The 18,430-nt window shown below is 41.9% G+C and overlaps 1 protein-coding gene across 4 annotated transcripts in view; it reads right to left on the bottom strand.

Annotated features, from left to right (window-relative positions):
* CHL1 (cell adhesion molecule L1 like) overlaps positions 1-18,430 on the bottom strand; it is a 382,907-nt gene that overhangs the window by 150,366 nt on the left and 214,111 nt on the right. For all 4 annotated transcript variants that reach the window (XM_053291775.1, XM_053291772.1, XM_053291774.1 and 1 more), the window contains one exon: positions 5,465-5,658. In XM_053291775.1, coding sequence (XP_053147750.1) covers positions 5,465-5,558 — 94 coding nt within the window. In that variant the 5' untranslated portion in view covers positions 5,559-5,658. The remainder of the gene's footprint in view (positions 1-5,464; positions 5,659-18,430) is intronic.

Here is an 18,430-nt window from a genome sequence, read left to right as displayed (position 1 = left end):
CACTTTACAGTCATTTTGTAGTTTACTCGGGTTGTGGGCCCCAAAACAAGATATTTCATTTTGAGACATAGGTATTGTGGTTGTCATTTTAATAATATTATTGTAGAGAATCCTTCAGTTAGCCTGCTGAGTGTTGTGAGTAAGATTTACCTGAGGCATTTAGATTGGAAGTTACAAGACTGGATGGAAAATGAAGGTATTTTGGGTGATGAACAGGTTGGTTTTAGAACAGGACATTCAAGCATGGACCATGCCCTGGTATTACACCATCTGATTGAGAAATATAGCAACAAACCTAAGTCCTCCTTGTATGTGGCCTTTGTAGATTTTAAAGCAACCTTTGATTCAATCTCAAGAATAAACCTCTGGGGAAATCTCAGAGACACTAACCTCGATAGGCATTTACATTTTCTCATACAGAAGTTCTACGAGAACACCAGTGTAAGAATGAGATGTAACCCTCAAGGCTCACTTTCACATTTAATAACTACTTGTAAATGAGTTAAACAAGGGTGTATTTTGGCACCTTGTTTAATCTTTACATAAATACCTTAGCTCCGATCCAGCGCTACATCCCCCAACTATTGTGGGCACAGCTATTCCAATCCTGCTCTATGCAGGTGACACTGGTATCATCTTACGAAGTCCAGTGGGACTTAAGAGAGTGCTTAGGCTCTTGGCTACTCAATGCAAGGACAATCACTTGGTAATTAATTTCCAGAAATCCAACATGATGGTCTTTGCCAGGAGACCTAAGGGATTTAACTGGCATATAGAAGGTCATCATAAGCATCATAGCAACATTAAGATTCTTTTGCTCCAAAGGTGGAGAGGTTATTCCTGCAGCATTAAAGCTATTTGCTGCTAAATCATCTGCCCAGCTTCCATATGGGGCACAATTGGGCCCCTTCCATAATTATAGGCTCTTGGGGATCATCCAATCTAAGTTTATTAGAGCAGTATTCAGGGCCCCTCAATGTATCTCCAACACAGCGTTGAGGTTGGAAACGGGACTCCAGAGGGTGGAAACAAAAGCATGGATTTTAATCCTCTGGTATTGGCTTAGGATCCATTTCTCCCCTCTGGGACTGATTCCCCTTATGTTGGTTGATAGGTTTCAGTCTATCTGGACACGAGCACTACTGGGCAAACTGTCATCACTTGGCCTTTCTACTGAATATTTTTCATTACTAGATTACAGTAAGCGAAGGAGATCCTCAAACAGAGGGTCTTGGACATTGAACTTCAGAATGATTTAAGCTCCATCTCAGAGACCATAAGAGGGCGCCTTGGTTACTTTAACTGGGAACCTGCTACCTACCTATTGTCCCTTTCTTTACCGAGTCTTCACAGGGTGTTCCTCAGAGCAAGGTATGATGCCTTACTGTCAGCAGTTTTATCTGGAAGGTTTTTGAAAACCACACTGGCCACTTGGTTTTGCCCCTGTGGCTCAGGTGAGGTTGAATCTGTCCACCATGTGCTGTTGTTTTGTCCTTTTTATAATGAAAGCCGGTGCAGTCTTATTTCTCCCCTGCTATGGGGAGCCAGCGTGGTGTAGTGGTTAGAGTGCTGGACTAGGATCAGGGAGACACAGGTTCAAATCCCCATTCAGCCATGATACTTTTTAGACTTTGAGCCCTTTGGGGACAGGGATCCATCTTACTTATTTATAATTTCTCTGTGTAAACCACCCTGAGCCATTTTTGGAAGGGCGAAACTGAATGAATGAATGAATAAATACTTGCTGAGTGACTCTGGGCCAGTCACTTCTTTCTCAGCCTAACCTACTTCACAGGGTTGTTGTGAGGAGAAACCTAAGTATGTAGTACGCCGCTCTGGACTCCTTGGAGGAAGAGCGGGATATAAAATGTATATATATATATATATAATTTAAAGCAGTTGGACTGCTGGATTTTACGCCATACTCCTGGCAAATAAAAAATCTTCTATCTCCTACAAGGTTGCCAAATTTTGTGCAGATGCTGTTAAGATACATCAATAGCTAATTTACAGCCCTTCTTTTAGATGCTGATACAAGAGGCTTCTATGTTGGTGTATTCTGTGTGACCATTTTTATCTGAATGCAGTATCATCTGTTTGTATGTATAACTGATAAATGATGAATACCCCTAGTGGCACAGTGGTAAAACTGCCGCCCTGTAACCAGAAGGTTACAAGTTCGATCCTGACCAGGGGCTCAGGGCTGACTCAGCCTTCCATCCTTCCGAGGTCGGTAAAATGAGTACCCAGAATGTTGGGGGCAATATGCTAAATCATTGTAAACCGCTTAGAGAGCTTCGGCTACAAAGCGGTATATAAATGTAAGTGCTATTGCTATTGCTATTGCTAATAATAAAGCACTGCATGCATTCATTCATTCTTGTAGAAATCTTGTTTCTGCTTTTTTCTTGTGAAGTGAACTGAAAATTGACTCACAAGTAGAGTTATATCTGTTAAGGATTACAAAGTCTGGGAAGTCATCCTAGTTTCTGTAGTCTGAAATAGGTTACTAACTTGTCTTTGACAATTAATCTGCATTGAGTACTGTTGTTTGTGATGCAGATAGATAGTTAGGATAGAATGATGGTGGCATCATTGAGAAAATACTGTCCCTCAGGCTATTTCAGTAATCTGACAGAGGTCAGAGGGTATGCAGTGTTATTTTCCTGATATATAGTGGTACCACCAGACATCCTTGTTGACTTGACAAAAGACCTTGATCAATTGGGATCACAGAAAATCTGTTTCTGGTCTTATTAATTAATTAATTAATTGTTACATTTTTATACTACCCCATACAAACTCTCTGGGCAGTGCACAACAAGTAAAATACAAAAGCAAACAGATTAAAACAATATAAAAACAAATTTAAAACAGTTCATAACCATTTAAAACCAATTAAAAATGCTACTTTAAAGGTGTATTTTGCCTGGAAACATTGGCAGCCAGTGCAACTGTTTTAAAACAAGCATAATATGGTCTCTCTGGGTTACCCAAGAGACCAGTCTGGCTGCCACATTTTGAATTACTTGAAGTTTCCAAACCACATACAAAGGCAGCCCCACATAGAACGCATTGCAATGGTCAAGCCTGGAGGTCACCAGCTGATGCACCACAGTTTATCCAAGCCTTAGAGAGACACTAGGTTCTATGTGCATTCAGATACAAGTACTTATGTACCTGTTTTTGTGTGAATTCATTTTAAAAGTGAGCTTGTGTACAGTCCCCCTAAAATGCAGGATACAGATAAGAAACACACAAATATACATATGATGAACATAATATCCCTATTCATATATTATGTTGTTCAATGAACATACAATCTATGTACATTGTATGCACAGATATATATGTGTGTCATTTTATTCACACTTTATGTTAAATGCACATAGAGTGGTACATTTCCTTTTTGTACTCTCATTTCAGGGATCCTATACTAATATTCACTTTTAAATAGTATACGGGTGGACCTCATTATCTGCAGGGTTTCCATTCCTGCAGGTTGCTGCGGGTAATGAAATTGCGGATAATGAGGCATTGAGACTATGGGATCATGAGAGTTAGGTTCCTAAACTCTTAAATGTGGTTAAAAAAATGTGTTTTTAAAGGAAATACTGACCAAATAAAGTGCCCTACCATGCTCCAAGGGTCTCCTGACATCCAGCAATGCCCCACAAAGTCCCAAATGGTCCCAAAATGTAACAGATTTTTTAACAGAATGAGTCACGAAATGGCAGACAAAATGGCAGCTGAAAATGACCTATGCAGTCATTTCCAGCCTTCTAGGAACCACGGATGTGTGGGTTTAACCCTTTTGTATCTGCGGATAAGGAGGCCGGGTGTCTTTTTGACACCTGCAGATACACAAAACTGCATATAGCGGTTCCTCATATAACATGGTTCGTCTGTATGTCATTCACACAAAAACATGTACATATCTACAAATGCCTGTATACTTGTACAACATATTGTCTGAATTGGGCTAATGTGTGAATAACTGTATCTGTGTACAGACCTGTACATGCATAAACAGATGGTAAGATTGTTGAACACTGTGTTGAACAGTGTGCAAATTGAAATATTTTCCAAACTACCCTTTGATTGAATTTTGTAATAACTATTTAATATCTCTGATGTGTATTTGGTGTCCACCTTGCAGGAGGTACATGGCAAAGAGGTGAACAGAGTTGTAAGTCCTTCCAAGGCTTCAGGAAGTTTTCCACTGTGTATGCTATCATGAAAACCAGAATGAGAGTTTCATCTGGTAGAACAAAATTCCTGAACACGAAGTTGGGGCTTTTCTGTAAAATATAATTCATCCAGATTCCATGGAGGATTGGTCATGGGGACCCTCTGATGGCAGGAAAACATTGTGCTAGAGATTGTGGGATTGAGAGAGTAAGTGGGTAGAAGTGCTTAGTTCTTGCAAGATCAATTGACTATAGGAGTGAGTCTGAAACTCCAGAGGATACTTTCATTGCTAACTCTGGATATCATCTGTCTCATGTCCAGACAGATTCTTCCACAATGTCACCTGGTGTCTTCCATGGGGCCATCTAAGTATCCAGTAACTGAACATAAGTATATGCACAGTCTAATTATCAGTGTCCAAACAGATGTACTATACAAACATTGCCAAGGCAAACTGGTTCATCCAGAGCTGTTACTGGCATTTTTGGGGTTGAGAAATTCAATTACAGCTTCTAATCTATGCTTGAGTTGGACTGTAGAAGATTTATTTATTTATTTATTTTCTATACCACCCTTCCAAAAATGGCTCAGGGCGATTTACACAGAGAAATAATAAATAAATAAGATGGCTCCCTGTCCCCAAAGGGCTCACAATCTAAAAAGAAACATAAGACAGACACCAGCAACAGTCACTGGAGGTACTGTGCTGGGGGTGGATAGGGCCAGTTACTCTCCCACTGCTAAATAAAGAGAATCACCACATTAAAAGGTGCCTCTGCCAAATTAGCAGGAGTAAGCAGGAAGATTGACACTGAGTACATTCAAAATTGCAGTTCCACTACAGATAAGCATTTTCTTTTGATATTGGCATAATTTGGGCTGAATATTCAAACAATTAATTCTGATTTATGTTGTACAGGAATATCAAACAAATTTCAAGGACTCACAGCTGGAATCTGAACTTTGAGACACCAAAGGTCCACCCTGAAAATAAGGAGATCTTATCCATCCAGTTAACAGTTATTCTTATATTTAGCTGTCTATGTGCCATAAAGTTCTTCTTATGTTTAGCTACCTATGTGCCATATTTACTGCTCTGCATGAAACAGTCAAAAGAGGAAAGCCAATGCTACATTTCAATCACATATGAATTCCCAAAAGAACACATTAGAAAAGAATAAACCTTAAAATGAAAACACTACATCGTCTGAGATTTAATCTGTTCTCCAACAGGAGAGAAAAGCTGAACATTCAGTAAATAGCTACAACTTACCAGAAAGCGGTATTTCAATAGCTGCTGCTGCCAAACTTAATACAAAGGGAAGCAGGCACACAGCAATCCCTTTTGTGTTTAATGGCATCTCCATCTCTCTTCTGTAAACAGGGAGCCCAAAGAGATTGAAAGGTGCCTTGCAGTTTCTTCTTCTTCTTCAGTTAAAAAAAAAAAATGGTCCTGAAGAGCAAAGCCTGGAAATGCAGCAGAGAAAGCTACATAAATAAACTCACGCCATCAACTCAGCTCTAATTAGGTTAGGAAAATGAAGAAATAGTCAAGATTTATAAGCAAAAGCATAAATCATAGCAACATACACATTGTAATTTATTCTTCCCCCACCCCTTCTGAGCCTTCGCTAAGAAAAGGGGGAAAGAAACTAACAAAATCAATGGCACCACCAAAATCTAATTACTTTTTTGCTTGCATATACAAGGAAAAGTAGCTAGAGTTTTTGTCATATTTGTAATCGTTTCCATTCATATTTGTTTTTAATTAAGAGAAATGAAATTTGGAAGGCAATTAGGGGAAAAAAATCTAAAGGATATTTGGAGCATGAATAACCATTATTGTGCTCTTAAAGTTCACCCCTTGCGGGGGGGGGGTGTTAAACATAAGCTAGAAACACAAGATTAAGAGCTTTGGTGTTTTCATTTGTTTTTACCTCACAACACCATTACAATTATACTTCTACAGAAAGTTTACATGCCTCATTATAAGCCCAAGCCTCAAGCAGTGAAAGTCCAAAATGTCAGGAGGCAGCTGATGGAAACAAATGTACAGTGAGCACTTAACTGCTCTTAACAAATGAGTTGAAAAATCCATTTAAAACCAAAATGCAGGTATACAAAGAATATTCTGGTTTATCAACAGTATCTCATTCAAGAACATACAAAAATGAAAAATGCAACAACATACAAAGAATGAATACAACATACAACAGCTGACTTTTTTTAGTACATTGATTTTTTTTATTTTTACTTTTAGTGAATATAAAATTATTCTAGTAGCTTACTGCAGCTATAAAGCAAACTGGGTGACCTTGGGGCTGTCATTATTTCTTGGCCTTAACCCGCCTTGCAGTGTTGTGGTGAGCATAAAACAAGGAAGAGAAAATCATGTAGACACCTTCAATTATTTGATGAAATAAACAAACATTTAATGAGTAATACTACTCTAAAAAGACAGGCTGACATCCAGACTACCACTACACTAGTGCAATTGTGGCTGACTCCCAGACAGAGCTGTTGTGTTACTGCTAAGGGGAAAATTGTTGCAATCTCTCTTACAACTCAATGTGTCTCCTGAATATATGTCCCCGAGGGGCAGCCCCCGCAGGGAACATATTTTATGGAAGTGTAGAGGTCTTCCGAAGAAAAGGGAGATATTCATAAATAATTTTGTGTGTGATTCGATTTAACCTCAAATCAAATTGCAAAAACTTGAATCAATTCATCTAACCTGCAGTTCAGTTAATGAAACTGATTTTTTAAAAGTAATTCGCCCATAGGTCCTAAGGACACCAGTGGGTTGGGTGCAGTGTTCCCTGTAAGAGGGATTCCCAGATGTTGTAGACTACAACTCCCATAATCCCTAGCCCACAAAAGAAATGGGCAAGCAGGCAATTCCACCCCCCCAAAAAAAACACCCCATAGGGTCTTAAGGGAGGTTAGGTTAAAAAAAAAACCCCTGAAAATCACCCACTTGCCCATTTATTTTGTGGGTTGGGTGGTTGGTAGGTAGCACGCACCACACTGTACCACTCAAACCATTTTAGTGTCCGTGACTTGAGTTTCCCATTGTTCACTAAGGGGAGAGCAAGCAGAGTGCACACGTTTTGCAACCCTACCTTCAAAAACTACACTGCAGAACAGAAACAAATACAGTTCATCTCAACACAGAACAAGACATTTTGCTAAACACATTTTCCAAAGATGACCAAAAAAGAATCACTCATTCAGAATCCACTGCTAGCCAGTGTGTGCACTGCATTAACATCATTGGCACAAGTTTCTCTCTCATACACAGTTATGACTCCATCTTTACTTGCAATGGCTGTCACAGCAGCACCCTTAGCAGTCTGAAAGCATAGCCATAAGCTCAACCACAGCAAGGTCTTCAGCAACATCACATTTTGACTGAATGAATACACCTTGCAATGCAGCATGCAGATTGAAGAGCAGACCAGAGCAGTGAGTGAAGAACAAGTTACTCTCAAGACCAGACATGGAACTCATCTCACAGCAATCAACAAGAAAATATCAGAGAGCGAGAGAGCTGAGCTGCCACTGTCTATTTCCTGCCGCAAGACCTTCTCACAAACAGACCAAACCACAACTCAAGGAAGACAGGCAGGCTCCCAAGTTCTGCCTTTATCAATCTGAGATCCAGCAAAACCAAATAGTTACAACAGCAAGCAATAGCACACGATAGCATATTATACTTGGCCTATTATATGTAGTTTACTGAGAAAACCACAGAATCAAACTTTCCTTCCATCCTGCCTCCTGGCACAGAGAGACAGGAGAATAGAGCAGTCATGGCCTGATGGACCAATGATCTGACAAGTAAGTAACAAAACTTCTAGACTCTTACCATGAGAAGTCTTCTTTTCCTCTTCTTCTCCAGCCAGTATACATCCCTGCTCCCTGCCTGCCTGTGTCTGGATAACACCATGGCCTCAGATTGGAGATGGACCCTGACTGACAGCCTGACCCATGGGTCAGGACACCAGTCCATATCACATAATCAGCCATGGTGATTATGGCTGGTGACCACTTTGCCCTTCATCCTTGGGTCACATAGGCAGGACAAAACATGTTCTGCCAATTTACACAAAGGCATTGTAAGCTGATCCACCACTCCAGCTCTCAGCAAACCTGCCACTTGGAATTGCTTTCTCAATAGTCAGCATGTTCTGGAGCTCACCCATCATCTTCTCGAGAAGAGTGGCGGGCACAGCCTGGATCAGTGTTGCTGCCTTGGCACACACAAGAATGGCTTGAGTGCCAAGACAATCTCAGAAAGGAGCATCCAGTCCTGGCTGGATTGGTTGCACACTTCCAAGCCACACCTCTTTGCCAGGTCATGTGTTTTTAATATCTACTGCTTTGTAATATCTACATGAAACCTCTGAGTGAGGTCATCAGGAGATTTGGTGCAGGGTGTTATCAATATGCTGATGACACCCTAATCGATTTCTCCTTGTCATCATCATCATCACCATCATCATCATCAACATCAGGAAATGACATTAATTCCCTAAATGCCTGCCTACAGGCTGTAATGGGTTGGATGCGGGATAACAAATTGAAACTGAATCCAAGCAAGATGGAGGTGCTCACTGTGGGGGCTCAGAATTTGAGGGATGAGTTAGAGTTTCCTGTGCTGGATGGGGTTATACTTCCCCGAAGGAGCAAGTACACAGCTTGGGACTACTCCTGGACCCAGACCTCACCCTGGTATCTCAGGTGGGGGCTATGGCCAGGAGTGCTTTCTATGAGCTCTGGCTGATTCTACAGCTGTGTCCATTCCTTGAAGAGGATGGTCTCAAAACTGTGGTGTATCAGCTGGTAACCTCCCAGCTTGACTACTGCAATGCACCCTAGGTGGGGCTGCCTTTGTATGTAGTTTGGAAACTTCAGTTAGTCTGAAATGTGGCAGCCAGATTGGTCTCTAGGGTAGCCAGGAGGGACCATATTATGCATGTAGTTAAACAGCTGCACTGGCTGCTGATATGTTTCTGGGCAAAATACAAAGTACTGGTAATTACTTTTAAAGTCCTGAATGGCTTAGGTCCAGGTTACCTTAAAACACACCTTTTCCTGTATGATCTCCACCTCACATTAAGGTCATCTGGAGAGGTCTGTCTCCAGTCTCCATCACCAGTATGTCCGGTGGCAACTTGGAACAGGGCCTTCTCTGTAACTCCTCCTGGGCTGCGGAATGTACTACCAGTAGAAATACAAGTCTTGGGTCCATTGTTGGCCTTCAAGAGAGCCCTCACAACATATTTGGTCTTGCCTTCCAAGGTTTTTAAATTGTTCTTAAATGTTTTTAACAATTTTTCAGTGGTTTTAAATTGTTTAAAAACTGTTTTTATATTGTTTTAAGTCAATTGTTTTAGATGATTGTTAGGTGTGTGTTGTTGTTATTGCTTTAGGGAGTTGTTGTGCACCACCCAGAGCCTTTGGCTGAGGCAGTAAACTGAGGCAGTATAAAAATGTAACAAACAAACATTTTTGTGTGTCACTTCTCCACAAGAGCAGCTATGGCAGCAGCCGGATGGCACCCAGCATCTGCAGTGGGGATATCTCGCCTGGCCACAGCCCCAGAATGGCCAATTGTGTACCACACGACCAGGTTCAGAGTGTGTGCCAAACATCAGATGGACACAAACTGACCCTGTTTGGTTGCCTTTGTGATGTTGGCGGCATTGTCTGTGACCATGAAGCCTCAGTAAAGATTTGGCTGCCTGGATGGGCATCCCCCCTCCTTGCAATTCATGGCCCCTGACAGCTCACCTTCCATGTGCTCAGTACCCATTACCACATGCAGCACAACCCACCTATGATTCACTGCATGAGAGGGGCTGGCCACACCACCAGCAGTAGATGTCCTGGTGCTCTCCTACCCCCACCAGTCTGCCATGAGCGACAGGAAAGCAACGTGCCTCCAACTAGTACTGGTCCACAGATTCACAGTGAAGTGTATGCTGGTATCATGAGCTGCTGTGTGCAGTAGCCCTGAAATGGCCTCCTTGTACACCTAGTACAGGGAAGATACCACCTGCCTGCTAAAAGTGGTGTGTGAGAAGATGTTGTAGTCAGGCGCAAGCAGTCAGAGCACCATTTGGAATTGCTGGTTGTCCAAAGCAATTGTCTCGCAATGGTCTGGGTGATCACATGAGGCTCTGGGTGACCAGACTGCTTGCCCACCAACTGCACCCATTGTTCCGGCAACTTCCCCTGCTTGCCATCACCCATGATGGCCAGCAGCATCACCCCTCCTTCTGCCTGGCAGTCTGCTCCTGGCTCTGCCTCATGGCCTCCTGGACACCTTGGGGTTTTTAAAAATTTAAGCCCTAACTCTGATGTGGGGGGAGATAAGAAGTGACCTTAAAGGGGTGTGGGGTCAGCCTCCTTTTAAAGGTACCCCTCCCTGCCTTCTGGGTTATGTATGAACCATTTTGTGCACATCCCTAATTACAGCAATCACCAAGAAATATTACACACACATAGAGAGCTGTTACTGTCCATTGCTCACCACAACACTATCTTATAAATATATCAAACCACAACTCAAGGCAGGCAGGCACCCAAGTTCTGCTTTTGTCAATTTGAGATCCAGCGATACTAAATAGTTTTAGCAGCAATAGCACAGTGTATTCTACTCAGTGCTGAGAAAACCACAAAACCAAACCTTCCATCCTGATGCACCATCTTCAAGAAAGGCACAATATAAGGGCTCTCTCTTCCTCCCAGTCCCTATACATTATGAAACTCCCTTCTTCTTTTGGGCTCCTCCCCCCAGCCAATGGGGGCAGAGTTGCACATGACCACACTTGATTTGTATAACAAGCCAACCAAGAATCAAGGAGATTGCAAATCAATTGGAAGCCAGTGCCAGAAAACCAATCATTGTTGGGGGTGGGGGTGGCACTCAAAATATCAAAATATTTTGATCAAAACAGGGTTGTTTTGTTCCAAGCTTAAAACAGGCCCTTTTTATAAAGGGTTTTTTTGTTTTGTTTTGAGCTTGAAACAACCCAATTTGAGTTGAAACATTTCATTGTTGAAATGTTTTACACATCCCTAGTTGGATTAGGAATATGCAGAACTGGTTGGAACATGAACTGAACCACCAGAAATTGGGCCATTTCAAGCCGGACTGTCAAACTGACTGGCCCAGCCGATACGTTTGTCCAAACTGGTTCGCTTCGGCATGTTTTGGTCTTAATTCGAGCTGAATGTGGCCCTGACAGTGCCAAATGGTCCATGCACACCCCTAGTCTGGATGCCGGCCATTGCCAGCATTTCAAAGAGAACAACAGTCACAGAACACAATTGCCCAAGAACAAAGTAGAGACTACTAACATAGGAACCACTTTTCATATTGAGGGCTGGTCAGATTACCATCCATCTCAACAGAGATTTTTTGAATTGTTATTTGGACTCGAGAGAAGCAGACTTACCTATTCTGGAGAGAGGAAGAAGGCAGCCAGCCAGCCAGAAAGTGACACTTATAAAACCCCAGAGGGAGAGGGAGAAACAGCTGGCTGACCAGCAATTATTGGGAGGGTGTTACAGGCCATTGGTTTATAACTGGATAGAAATTATGGAGATCTCAGCAGCTTTTTGACTCAATGCCAGGATTAAATAAGTGGGGCTTTGATGGAATTTTGTATTCATGGATTCTCTCTCCCTCCCTCCCTCTCTCTCTCTCCCCCCACCCGCAACTCTCTTATCAAAGCTGAAAATTTATCCTAAAATATTTTCTCCTCCCACCCCAGAAATAGGACCTATTTTTCAATTAATTAAAAATATATTTATTAATTGGTCTACTGTGGGATTCATATTTGGCTGCCAAACCTTTGAGCAGCTTCAAACAAGTCCCATAAACAAACTCAATCTTACACAAAACTGTTTCCTTCTTTCCTTGCACAAAATTATGTCCAAATGGCAGAGAATTTAGTACTGTTCCAGGGACATGTTTCAGCTATTTCAACTGTGCTTTTTCGTGTTTAGTGTCGCTAAAACACTGCCTTTCATTTCATTTGATTGAGTATTATATCAAACTAGCTGGGACGGGCACAGAGCATCTGCACCTCTGCTGCCCGGCTGGCCCCTTCTCTCCCACTGTCTGGCCCACTTCTCCCCATCACCCATGGCTTCTGGCGGGTGGATTCTCCCTCCACCCCGGCACTTTCTGGCTGGCAGGCTGGAAGAAAGCCAGCCCACCACTTCCTCCCACCTGCCCGCCACCTCCTCCTGCCTGCCCACCAATACCCAGTGGCAGGGCCGGCCCGCCAACGCCTGCTCCCACCAGCCGGGCAGCCTGCTGCCTGCTCCTGGCAGCCAGGTAGCCTGCTGCTGCCTGCTGCTCCCGGCAGCCAGGCTGGCCCGCCACCACCGCCTGCTCCTGCCAGCTGAGCAGCCCACCACTGCCTGCTCCCGGAGGCAGCATAGCCCACAGCCTGCTGCTCCCGTTGGCAAGGCTGGCCCGCTGCCATCACCTGCTGCTTCTGCCGGCCAGGTGGCCCACTGCTGCCTGCTCCAGGTGGCTGGGCCAGTGTGCCACCACTTGCTCCCGCGAGCTGGGCACCCACTGCCACTGGCCTCCAGCATCCCTACTTTCTCACCTGTCCCCTTCACTAATCGGCAGCTGCTCGCGAACTCTCGCGAGAGGTACCACACATGGGATTAGCGACGGGTACGCCTAGGAGAAATAAATATATAGATAGAAGATAGATGAAAGCAAATATATGTAACATTTTCTTTGCATATATAACAGCAAAAGTTGTGACATATTTTGCCATTTTAGAGAAATGTGCCTTTCTTCACACAAAATTTACTTCAACCAAGTGTTATGTTGATCTTTATCATGTGATATACAGTTTTAGAGCTACATAAGATAAAATAAAACTTGAGGTTGTAAGTGACTTCCCCCTCACTCTCCAGACATAAAACTTTCACTTGTGCCTACTAATGTGGTAAGAATGGTTACAAAGGAAGAGAACTCTCCTTTTCTTTATCATGGTCAGGAAGTAAGTTGGGTGTATCTGACCACACATGACAGAAGCCATAGTACAGTCACTGTAAATCTCCTCTTCTGAGGTTTACTCAGGAAGTCTGCTCTAATTAAAAGAGTGTTTGTGGAGTCATTTGTGAAGTGTTTTAAGTAGTTTGTATACAATTGTCTGAATTGGAGTGGGCCTGAAGTGCTAAGTTAGCAAAAAGTTACTGATTCAAGTAAAAATGTCTTTTCTAGCAAAATAATATTAGTGATGCAGGAAATATATCATTCGGCCTTCTCTGTCTTTTTTCCTTTTACACAACTCAAGGTTTAAAACAGATAATTTGAATTCATGATGGATAATTATCCATAGCTCCTTACCGACAATTCATTATTTACTGTAGCCTTCCACTAATAGTAAATACTGATTTTTTTAAGGACAGCTTAGTTGTTTGTTTAATGAGAAGTCCTTTACCTGCAGCCTGGCATTTTTGCAATATATTGAAAGTTTTATTAAGGAACCATGTAGTTCTTGATTCCTATATTGTACATTATTTTTTTTCCTGGAGCATGTACTAAAAAATATTGGACAACCAAATAGGATAGAAAAATATTAAAATTCCATTTATCTCCTAAAGCTCCTGAGCAATTTTCACTACATGTAATTGCTGTATTTAAAATAGCCCATAAATTCTAGCAGCATGACAACCCAAAATCTCAGATTACAGTTCTGCTGCTAGAAAACTAAATTATATTGCTCCACTAAATATAGTCAACCACCACCTAAGTCCTTTCCCCTATCCCAATGCTCTGTTAAAAAGCTCTCAAAACCAGATCTTGCAAGTCTTATACAGTAGAGTAAACAATAATGAAATAATTGGATTTCCACAAGTTTGGCAACAGTTAATATTAGAGATGACCTTTTCTTTAGCTAAAATCAGATGTAATTTACCAGTTAAAACACTGTTTCATAAAAGTCATTGGCAATTAAAATTAGAGCTCTAGGGCTACTTCCAAGGATCAAATGGCAAGATAGACCTTGGTCTCTGGATTGAGGAATGAAATATGTTCATTATTTCATTACACAATATGTGCAAAGAAGTGGGTACTGTTTCATATGGGCATTGTTATTAACATATTGTTTTGACATTGAAGGTGTATTCATTGATACACTGCACTAATACGACAAGAATCAAACATGGGTCTAGTAAGCATGGCTTCAGCCCAGGAGCAGAAGAACAATCCTGTTGGGATATACTGACTCTGGGAAAGGAATACAATATATGCTTAGAAATTAAGCAAAATACTGCACCCTACCAGATCACATGTAGAAGTAAAGGCCCCATTATAAGAGTAACATTATTTATTTAATTTACTGCTCTGGTATCTAGGTGAACAAGCTTGTACAAAAATAAAACTAGAAATCAAACACTGAGGTCATGTTCCTACCTTCTGTAATGATCCTGAATTCAAAGACAGCTATGTATTCTTGGGAAGGAGGAGAGCTGGTCCCACTGACTGAGCAAAGAGGCACCTTTTAAAAGCGGTGATTCTTTTTATTTAGTAGGGGGAGAGCAACTGGCCCTATCCAATCCCAGCACAGCATCCCTCCAGTGGCTGTTGTTGGTGTCTTTTGTTTCTTTTTTAGATTGAGAGCCCTTTGGGGACAGGGAGGCAGTTAATTAATTAATTTCTGTATGTAAACTGCTTTGGAAATTTTGGTTGAAAAGCGGTATCTATCTATCTATCTATCTATCTATCTATCTATCTATCTATCTATCTATCTATACACACACACACACACACACACTCATATTTGTATTCATATTCGTATTGTGGTAGCAATTGCCCCCTTTGCTAAGCAGGGTCCACCCTGGTTGCATTTGAATGGTAGACCACATATGAGCACTGTAAGATATTCCACTTAGGGGAAGGGGCCACTCTGGGAAGCCATCTTTCCAGTGGCTGTTGCTGGTGGCTGTCTTATTTTTCTTTTTTAGATTGTGAGCCCTTTGGGGACAGGGAGCCATTTTTATTTATCTATGTAAATCACTTTGGAAACTTTTTGTTGAAAAGCAGTATATAAATATTCTTCGTATTCATATTTGTATCTCAGGTTCCAAGTTTCCTCCCTGGCATCTCCAAGATAGGGTTGGGAGAGACTCCTGCCTGCAACCTTGCAGAAGCCACTGTCAGACTGTGTAGACAATACTGAGCTAGATGGACCAATGGTCTGACTCAGTATATGGCAGATGCCTATGCTCCTATGTTTCTAACCTCTGTGTAATCCGTGAAGTCTGTGTCCCTCCTGTGGTTCTTGGCATCTGAAACCAGGTCTCTTGACCTTTCCCTAAATGTGGCATCAGAGTTCTAATTCTGAAATTAGGAGGTGTTGATATGATTTATTTGTAGGACAGAAGCAGAATGTTCACTGCTGTGAATCTGTATGATCTCATCTGCATTACTATTTTCTGCATAGCCCCATATTTTTCTTTCATGGAAATGGATGAGGATTTGTCCCTTCCTCTTTGCCCCTCCCACGAAATGTCTCAATTATTTATTGTGCCTCCCACCCAAATCAGAAAAGAACATGAATGCTTAGTGACTCAGCTGGAAGTGCATAGGTTATATGCCACTTTTCAACTAAAATGTTCTCCAAGCAGTTTACTTAACAAAAGGAATAGGAAGATGGTCCCATTGCCCACAGGGGCTCATAGAAACAACCACAACTGCATCAGATGAATGCTATGCTGTACTGAACAGGGATTCAATATGAGAGCCACCACATTAAAAGGTACCTCTTTACTCAGTTGGCAGGAGTTTTACCATCAATGACAACCAATGTCATATTATCCCAATCCACAATTCACCTTTTACTGCAGCTAACTCTGCAGACAAAGTACCACTGTGCTGGTTCATCTCTGCCTACATTTATAACTTCTTCCAATTTCTTGCTTGGGGTAAGCTTTGAAAGCGATACAAAAGGAAAGAGGAGCAAAACAGGAGTGCATGTCAATGGACAGAGTAGATCCCCTGTATTTATGACACATTTTATTCACCAAGAGTGAAGCTTTGGCTGGGGAAGATGGGTGTAAGAAAAGATGGCTTTAAGGAAAGGTGTAAGCGATTATCACTCATCAAGGCATTTATGACCTTAGATATGCTCTCATTTGTTCATCCAGAAACAGAGGTGTATCTAGGGAAAATAGCACCTAGGGCAACCACTGAAATTGCGCCCCCTGTCCAAACATCTGACATCCATCTTTCAGATAACTTTACCACAATATCAGCTCAAAAATACAAGTCAAGCTCGTTAATCTTTTAATATTTCAAAAACTATTTCCAGACCAAAAGAATGATAGAAAACTAATAATTTCAGTATGCTGGGTCTCATGAAATACCCAAATACTATGTGGAGGTGTTCTTCGGAAACTAAACAAAAGTGCCTGTCTAATTCTCTAATATGCTTTGTAGCATCACTATTACATAAGTTTTAAAAATAAATCAAGAATTTGACTTTTCTCAGATACTCTAAAAATAATTAAAGGATATGCAGAGTAAACTGTGTTACTGCTTGGAATATATTCTAGTATTTCAGGAAGACAGTTAAAATAAGAGAAAGAGAATAAGAAATTCCCAGTGGGCCTTAATACTAAGGATTTCTTACTGATTCAAAGACAAATTCACCATTAATAGCCATATTATTAAGACTTCACATTTAACTCACTTATCACAAGAAGCAAAGTAAGAGCAAATGAATACAATCCTAGCTCATAAGCTTCAGCTCAGTATTCACATGCCCTGATTCTCTGTACATAGTGCCAAACTGAATATGTGTACAGTGACTTTATATATATATATATATATATATATATATATATATATATATATATATATATATATACACACACACACACACACACACACACACACACACACACACATACACATATACCTGTAGCCGCTTTGGGGGGGCTTCCTAAAGGCCATGGGGGGTCTGCAAAGGTTCCCCCTCCCCCCGCTGGCCTCTAGGGCCTTGCAGGGACCATTTGAACATGTGCAGTGGCCATTTTTTTTTAAATTTTAAAGGCTGCTGAAAACAAAATGGCCACCGTGTATGGTCAAATGGCCTCTGTGAGGCCTGGCATGGCCTAGGGCCTCACAGATGCCATTTGAGCATGCACGGTGGCCATTTTGTTTTCGGTAGCCATTTTTTCAAAATATTTACTTTTTTAAAATGGTGCACCCTTTCAAGTGGCACCCGGGGCATGTGCCCTGCCTGCGCCACCCTAGATACGCCCCTGTCCAGAAACAACTTTTGCAAACTATAGATAGATAGATTAAGGAAGACTATGTGTTTAGGAAGACAAAGATTTGGAAAACAGAGGCCACTATTTACAGAGTGTGAGATGAGCCTCTTTAGGGAAACACTGACAATGTCCACTGCAGGGATGAGTATCTCCTATTAGGGGGGTGCACAAAATTGACTGCCCCAGTTTGGTTCAAGGCCAAACCAGCCTCGAACTGGACTACGTCAGTTAGGTTCCCCCCCAAAAAAATCCTACCCCGCCCGGTTCAGCGGGGGGGGGGGGTTGTTCATGACATTTATTTTGTGCTTTCCCTCTCAGGGGGGGTCCACAGATGTTCCCCCTCTGCCCACCAGTCTCCGTTTTGCTAAAAAAAATAAATGCCCAATTCGGGCAATCATCAGCCCTTTCCGGGCCTTCCCCCCCCCATTGCAGCAGCCATTTGGGAAGCCTCTGTGCATGCGCAATGGGTCCTGTGTGGCTGGGTCATTTTAGGAAAATGGAGGCCAGTGGGGGGAGGGCTGATGTCCTGCTGAGCTGTGGGGGGAGGGTTTCGGCATGACATCAAGCCATCACACTGAAGTGGTTCAACTTCAAACAGGTTCAGATTCGAACTTGTTTGCACATCCCTATCTCCTATATCCCTTTCCAATAAATTGATTGATTAGATTAAGATGGGAGTCAATCAACAGTCCTATTCACCATTGAAATATTGCAGTAGAGAAGGTTCAAAGTCTTGTTCATCTTTTTCTTTGTTTTCATAAGCTCTCCTTTTTTGCTTCCCTCGATCCCTTTCCCAATAACCTTAAAGCATTCTGAGACCTTGCACACTGGACCACTTCTACCTCTGCTGTCACTACTTTAGCTTCTACAGTGGCAGACAGCTTCAGACAGGTACACTACATGAGCATACAGTCTTATTAGT

Source organism: Hemicordylus capensis, chromosome 2, assembly GCF_027244095.1.
Source record: "Hemicordylus capensis ecotype Gifberg chromosome 2, rHemCap1.1.pri, whole genome shotgun sequence".
Lineage (NCBI taxonomy): Eukaryota > Metazoa > Chordata > Lepidosauria > Squamata > Cordylidae > Hemicordylus > Hemicordylus capensis.
Note: the sequence above shows the minus strand (reverse complement) of the source record. Positions and strands in the feature narration are given on the sequence as shown.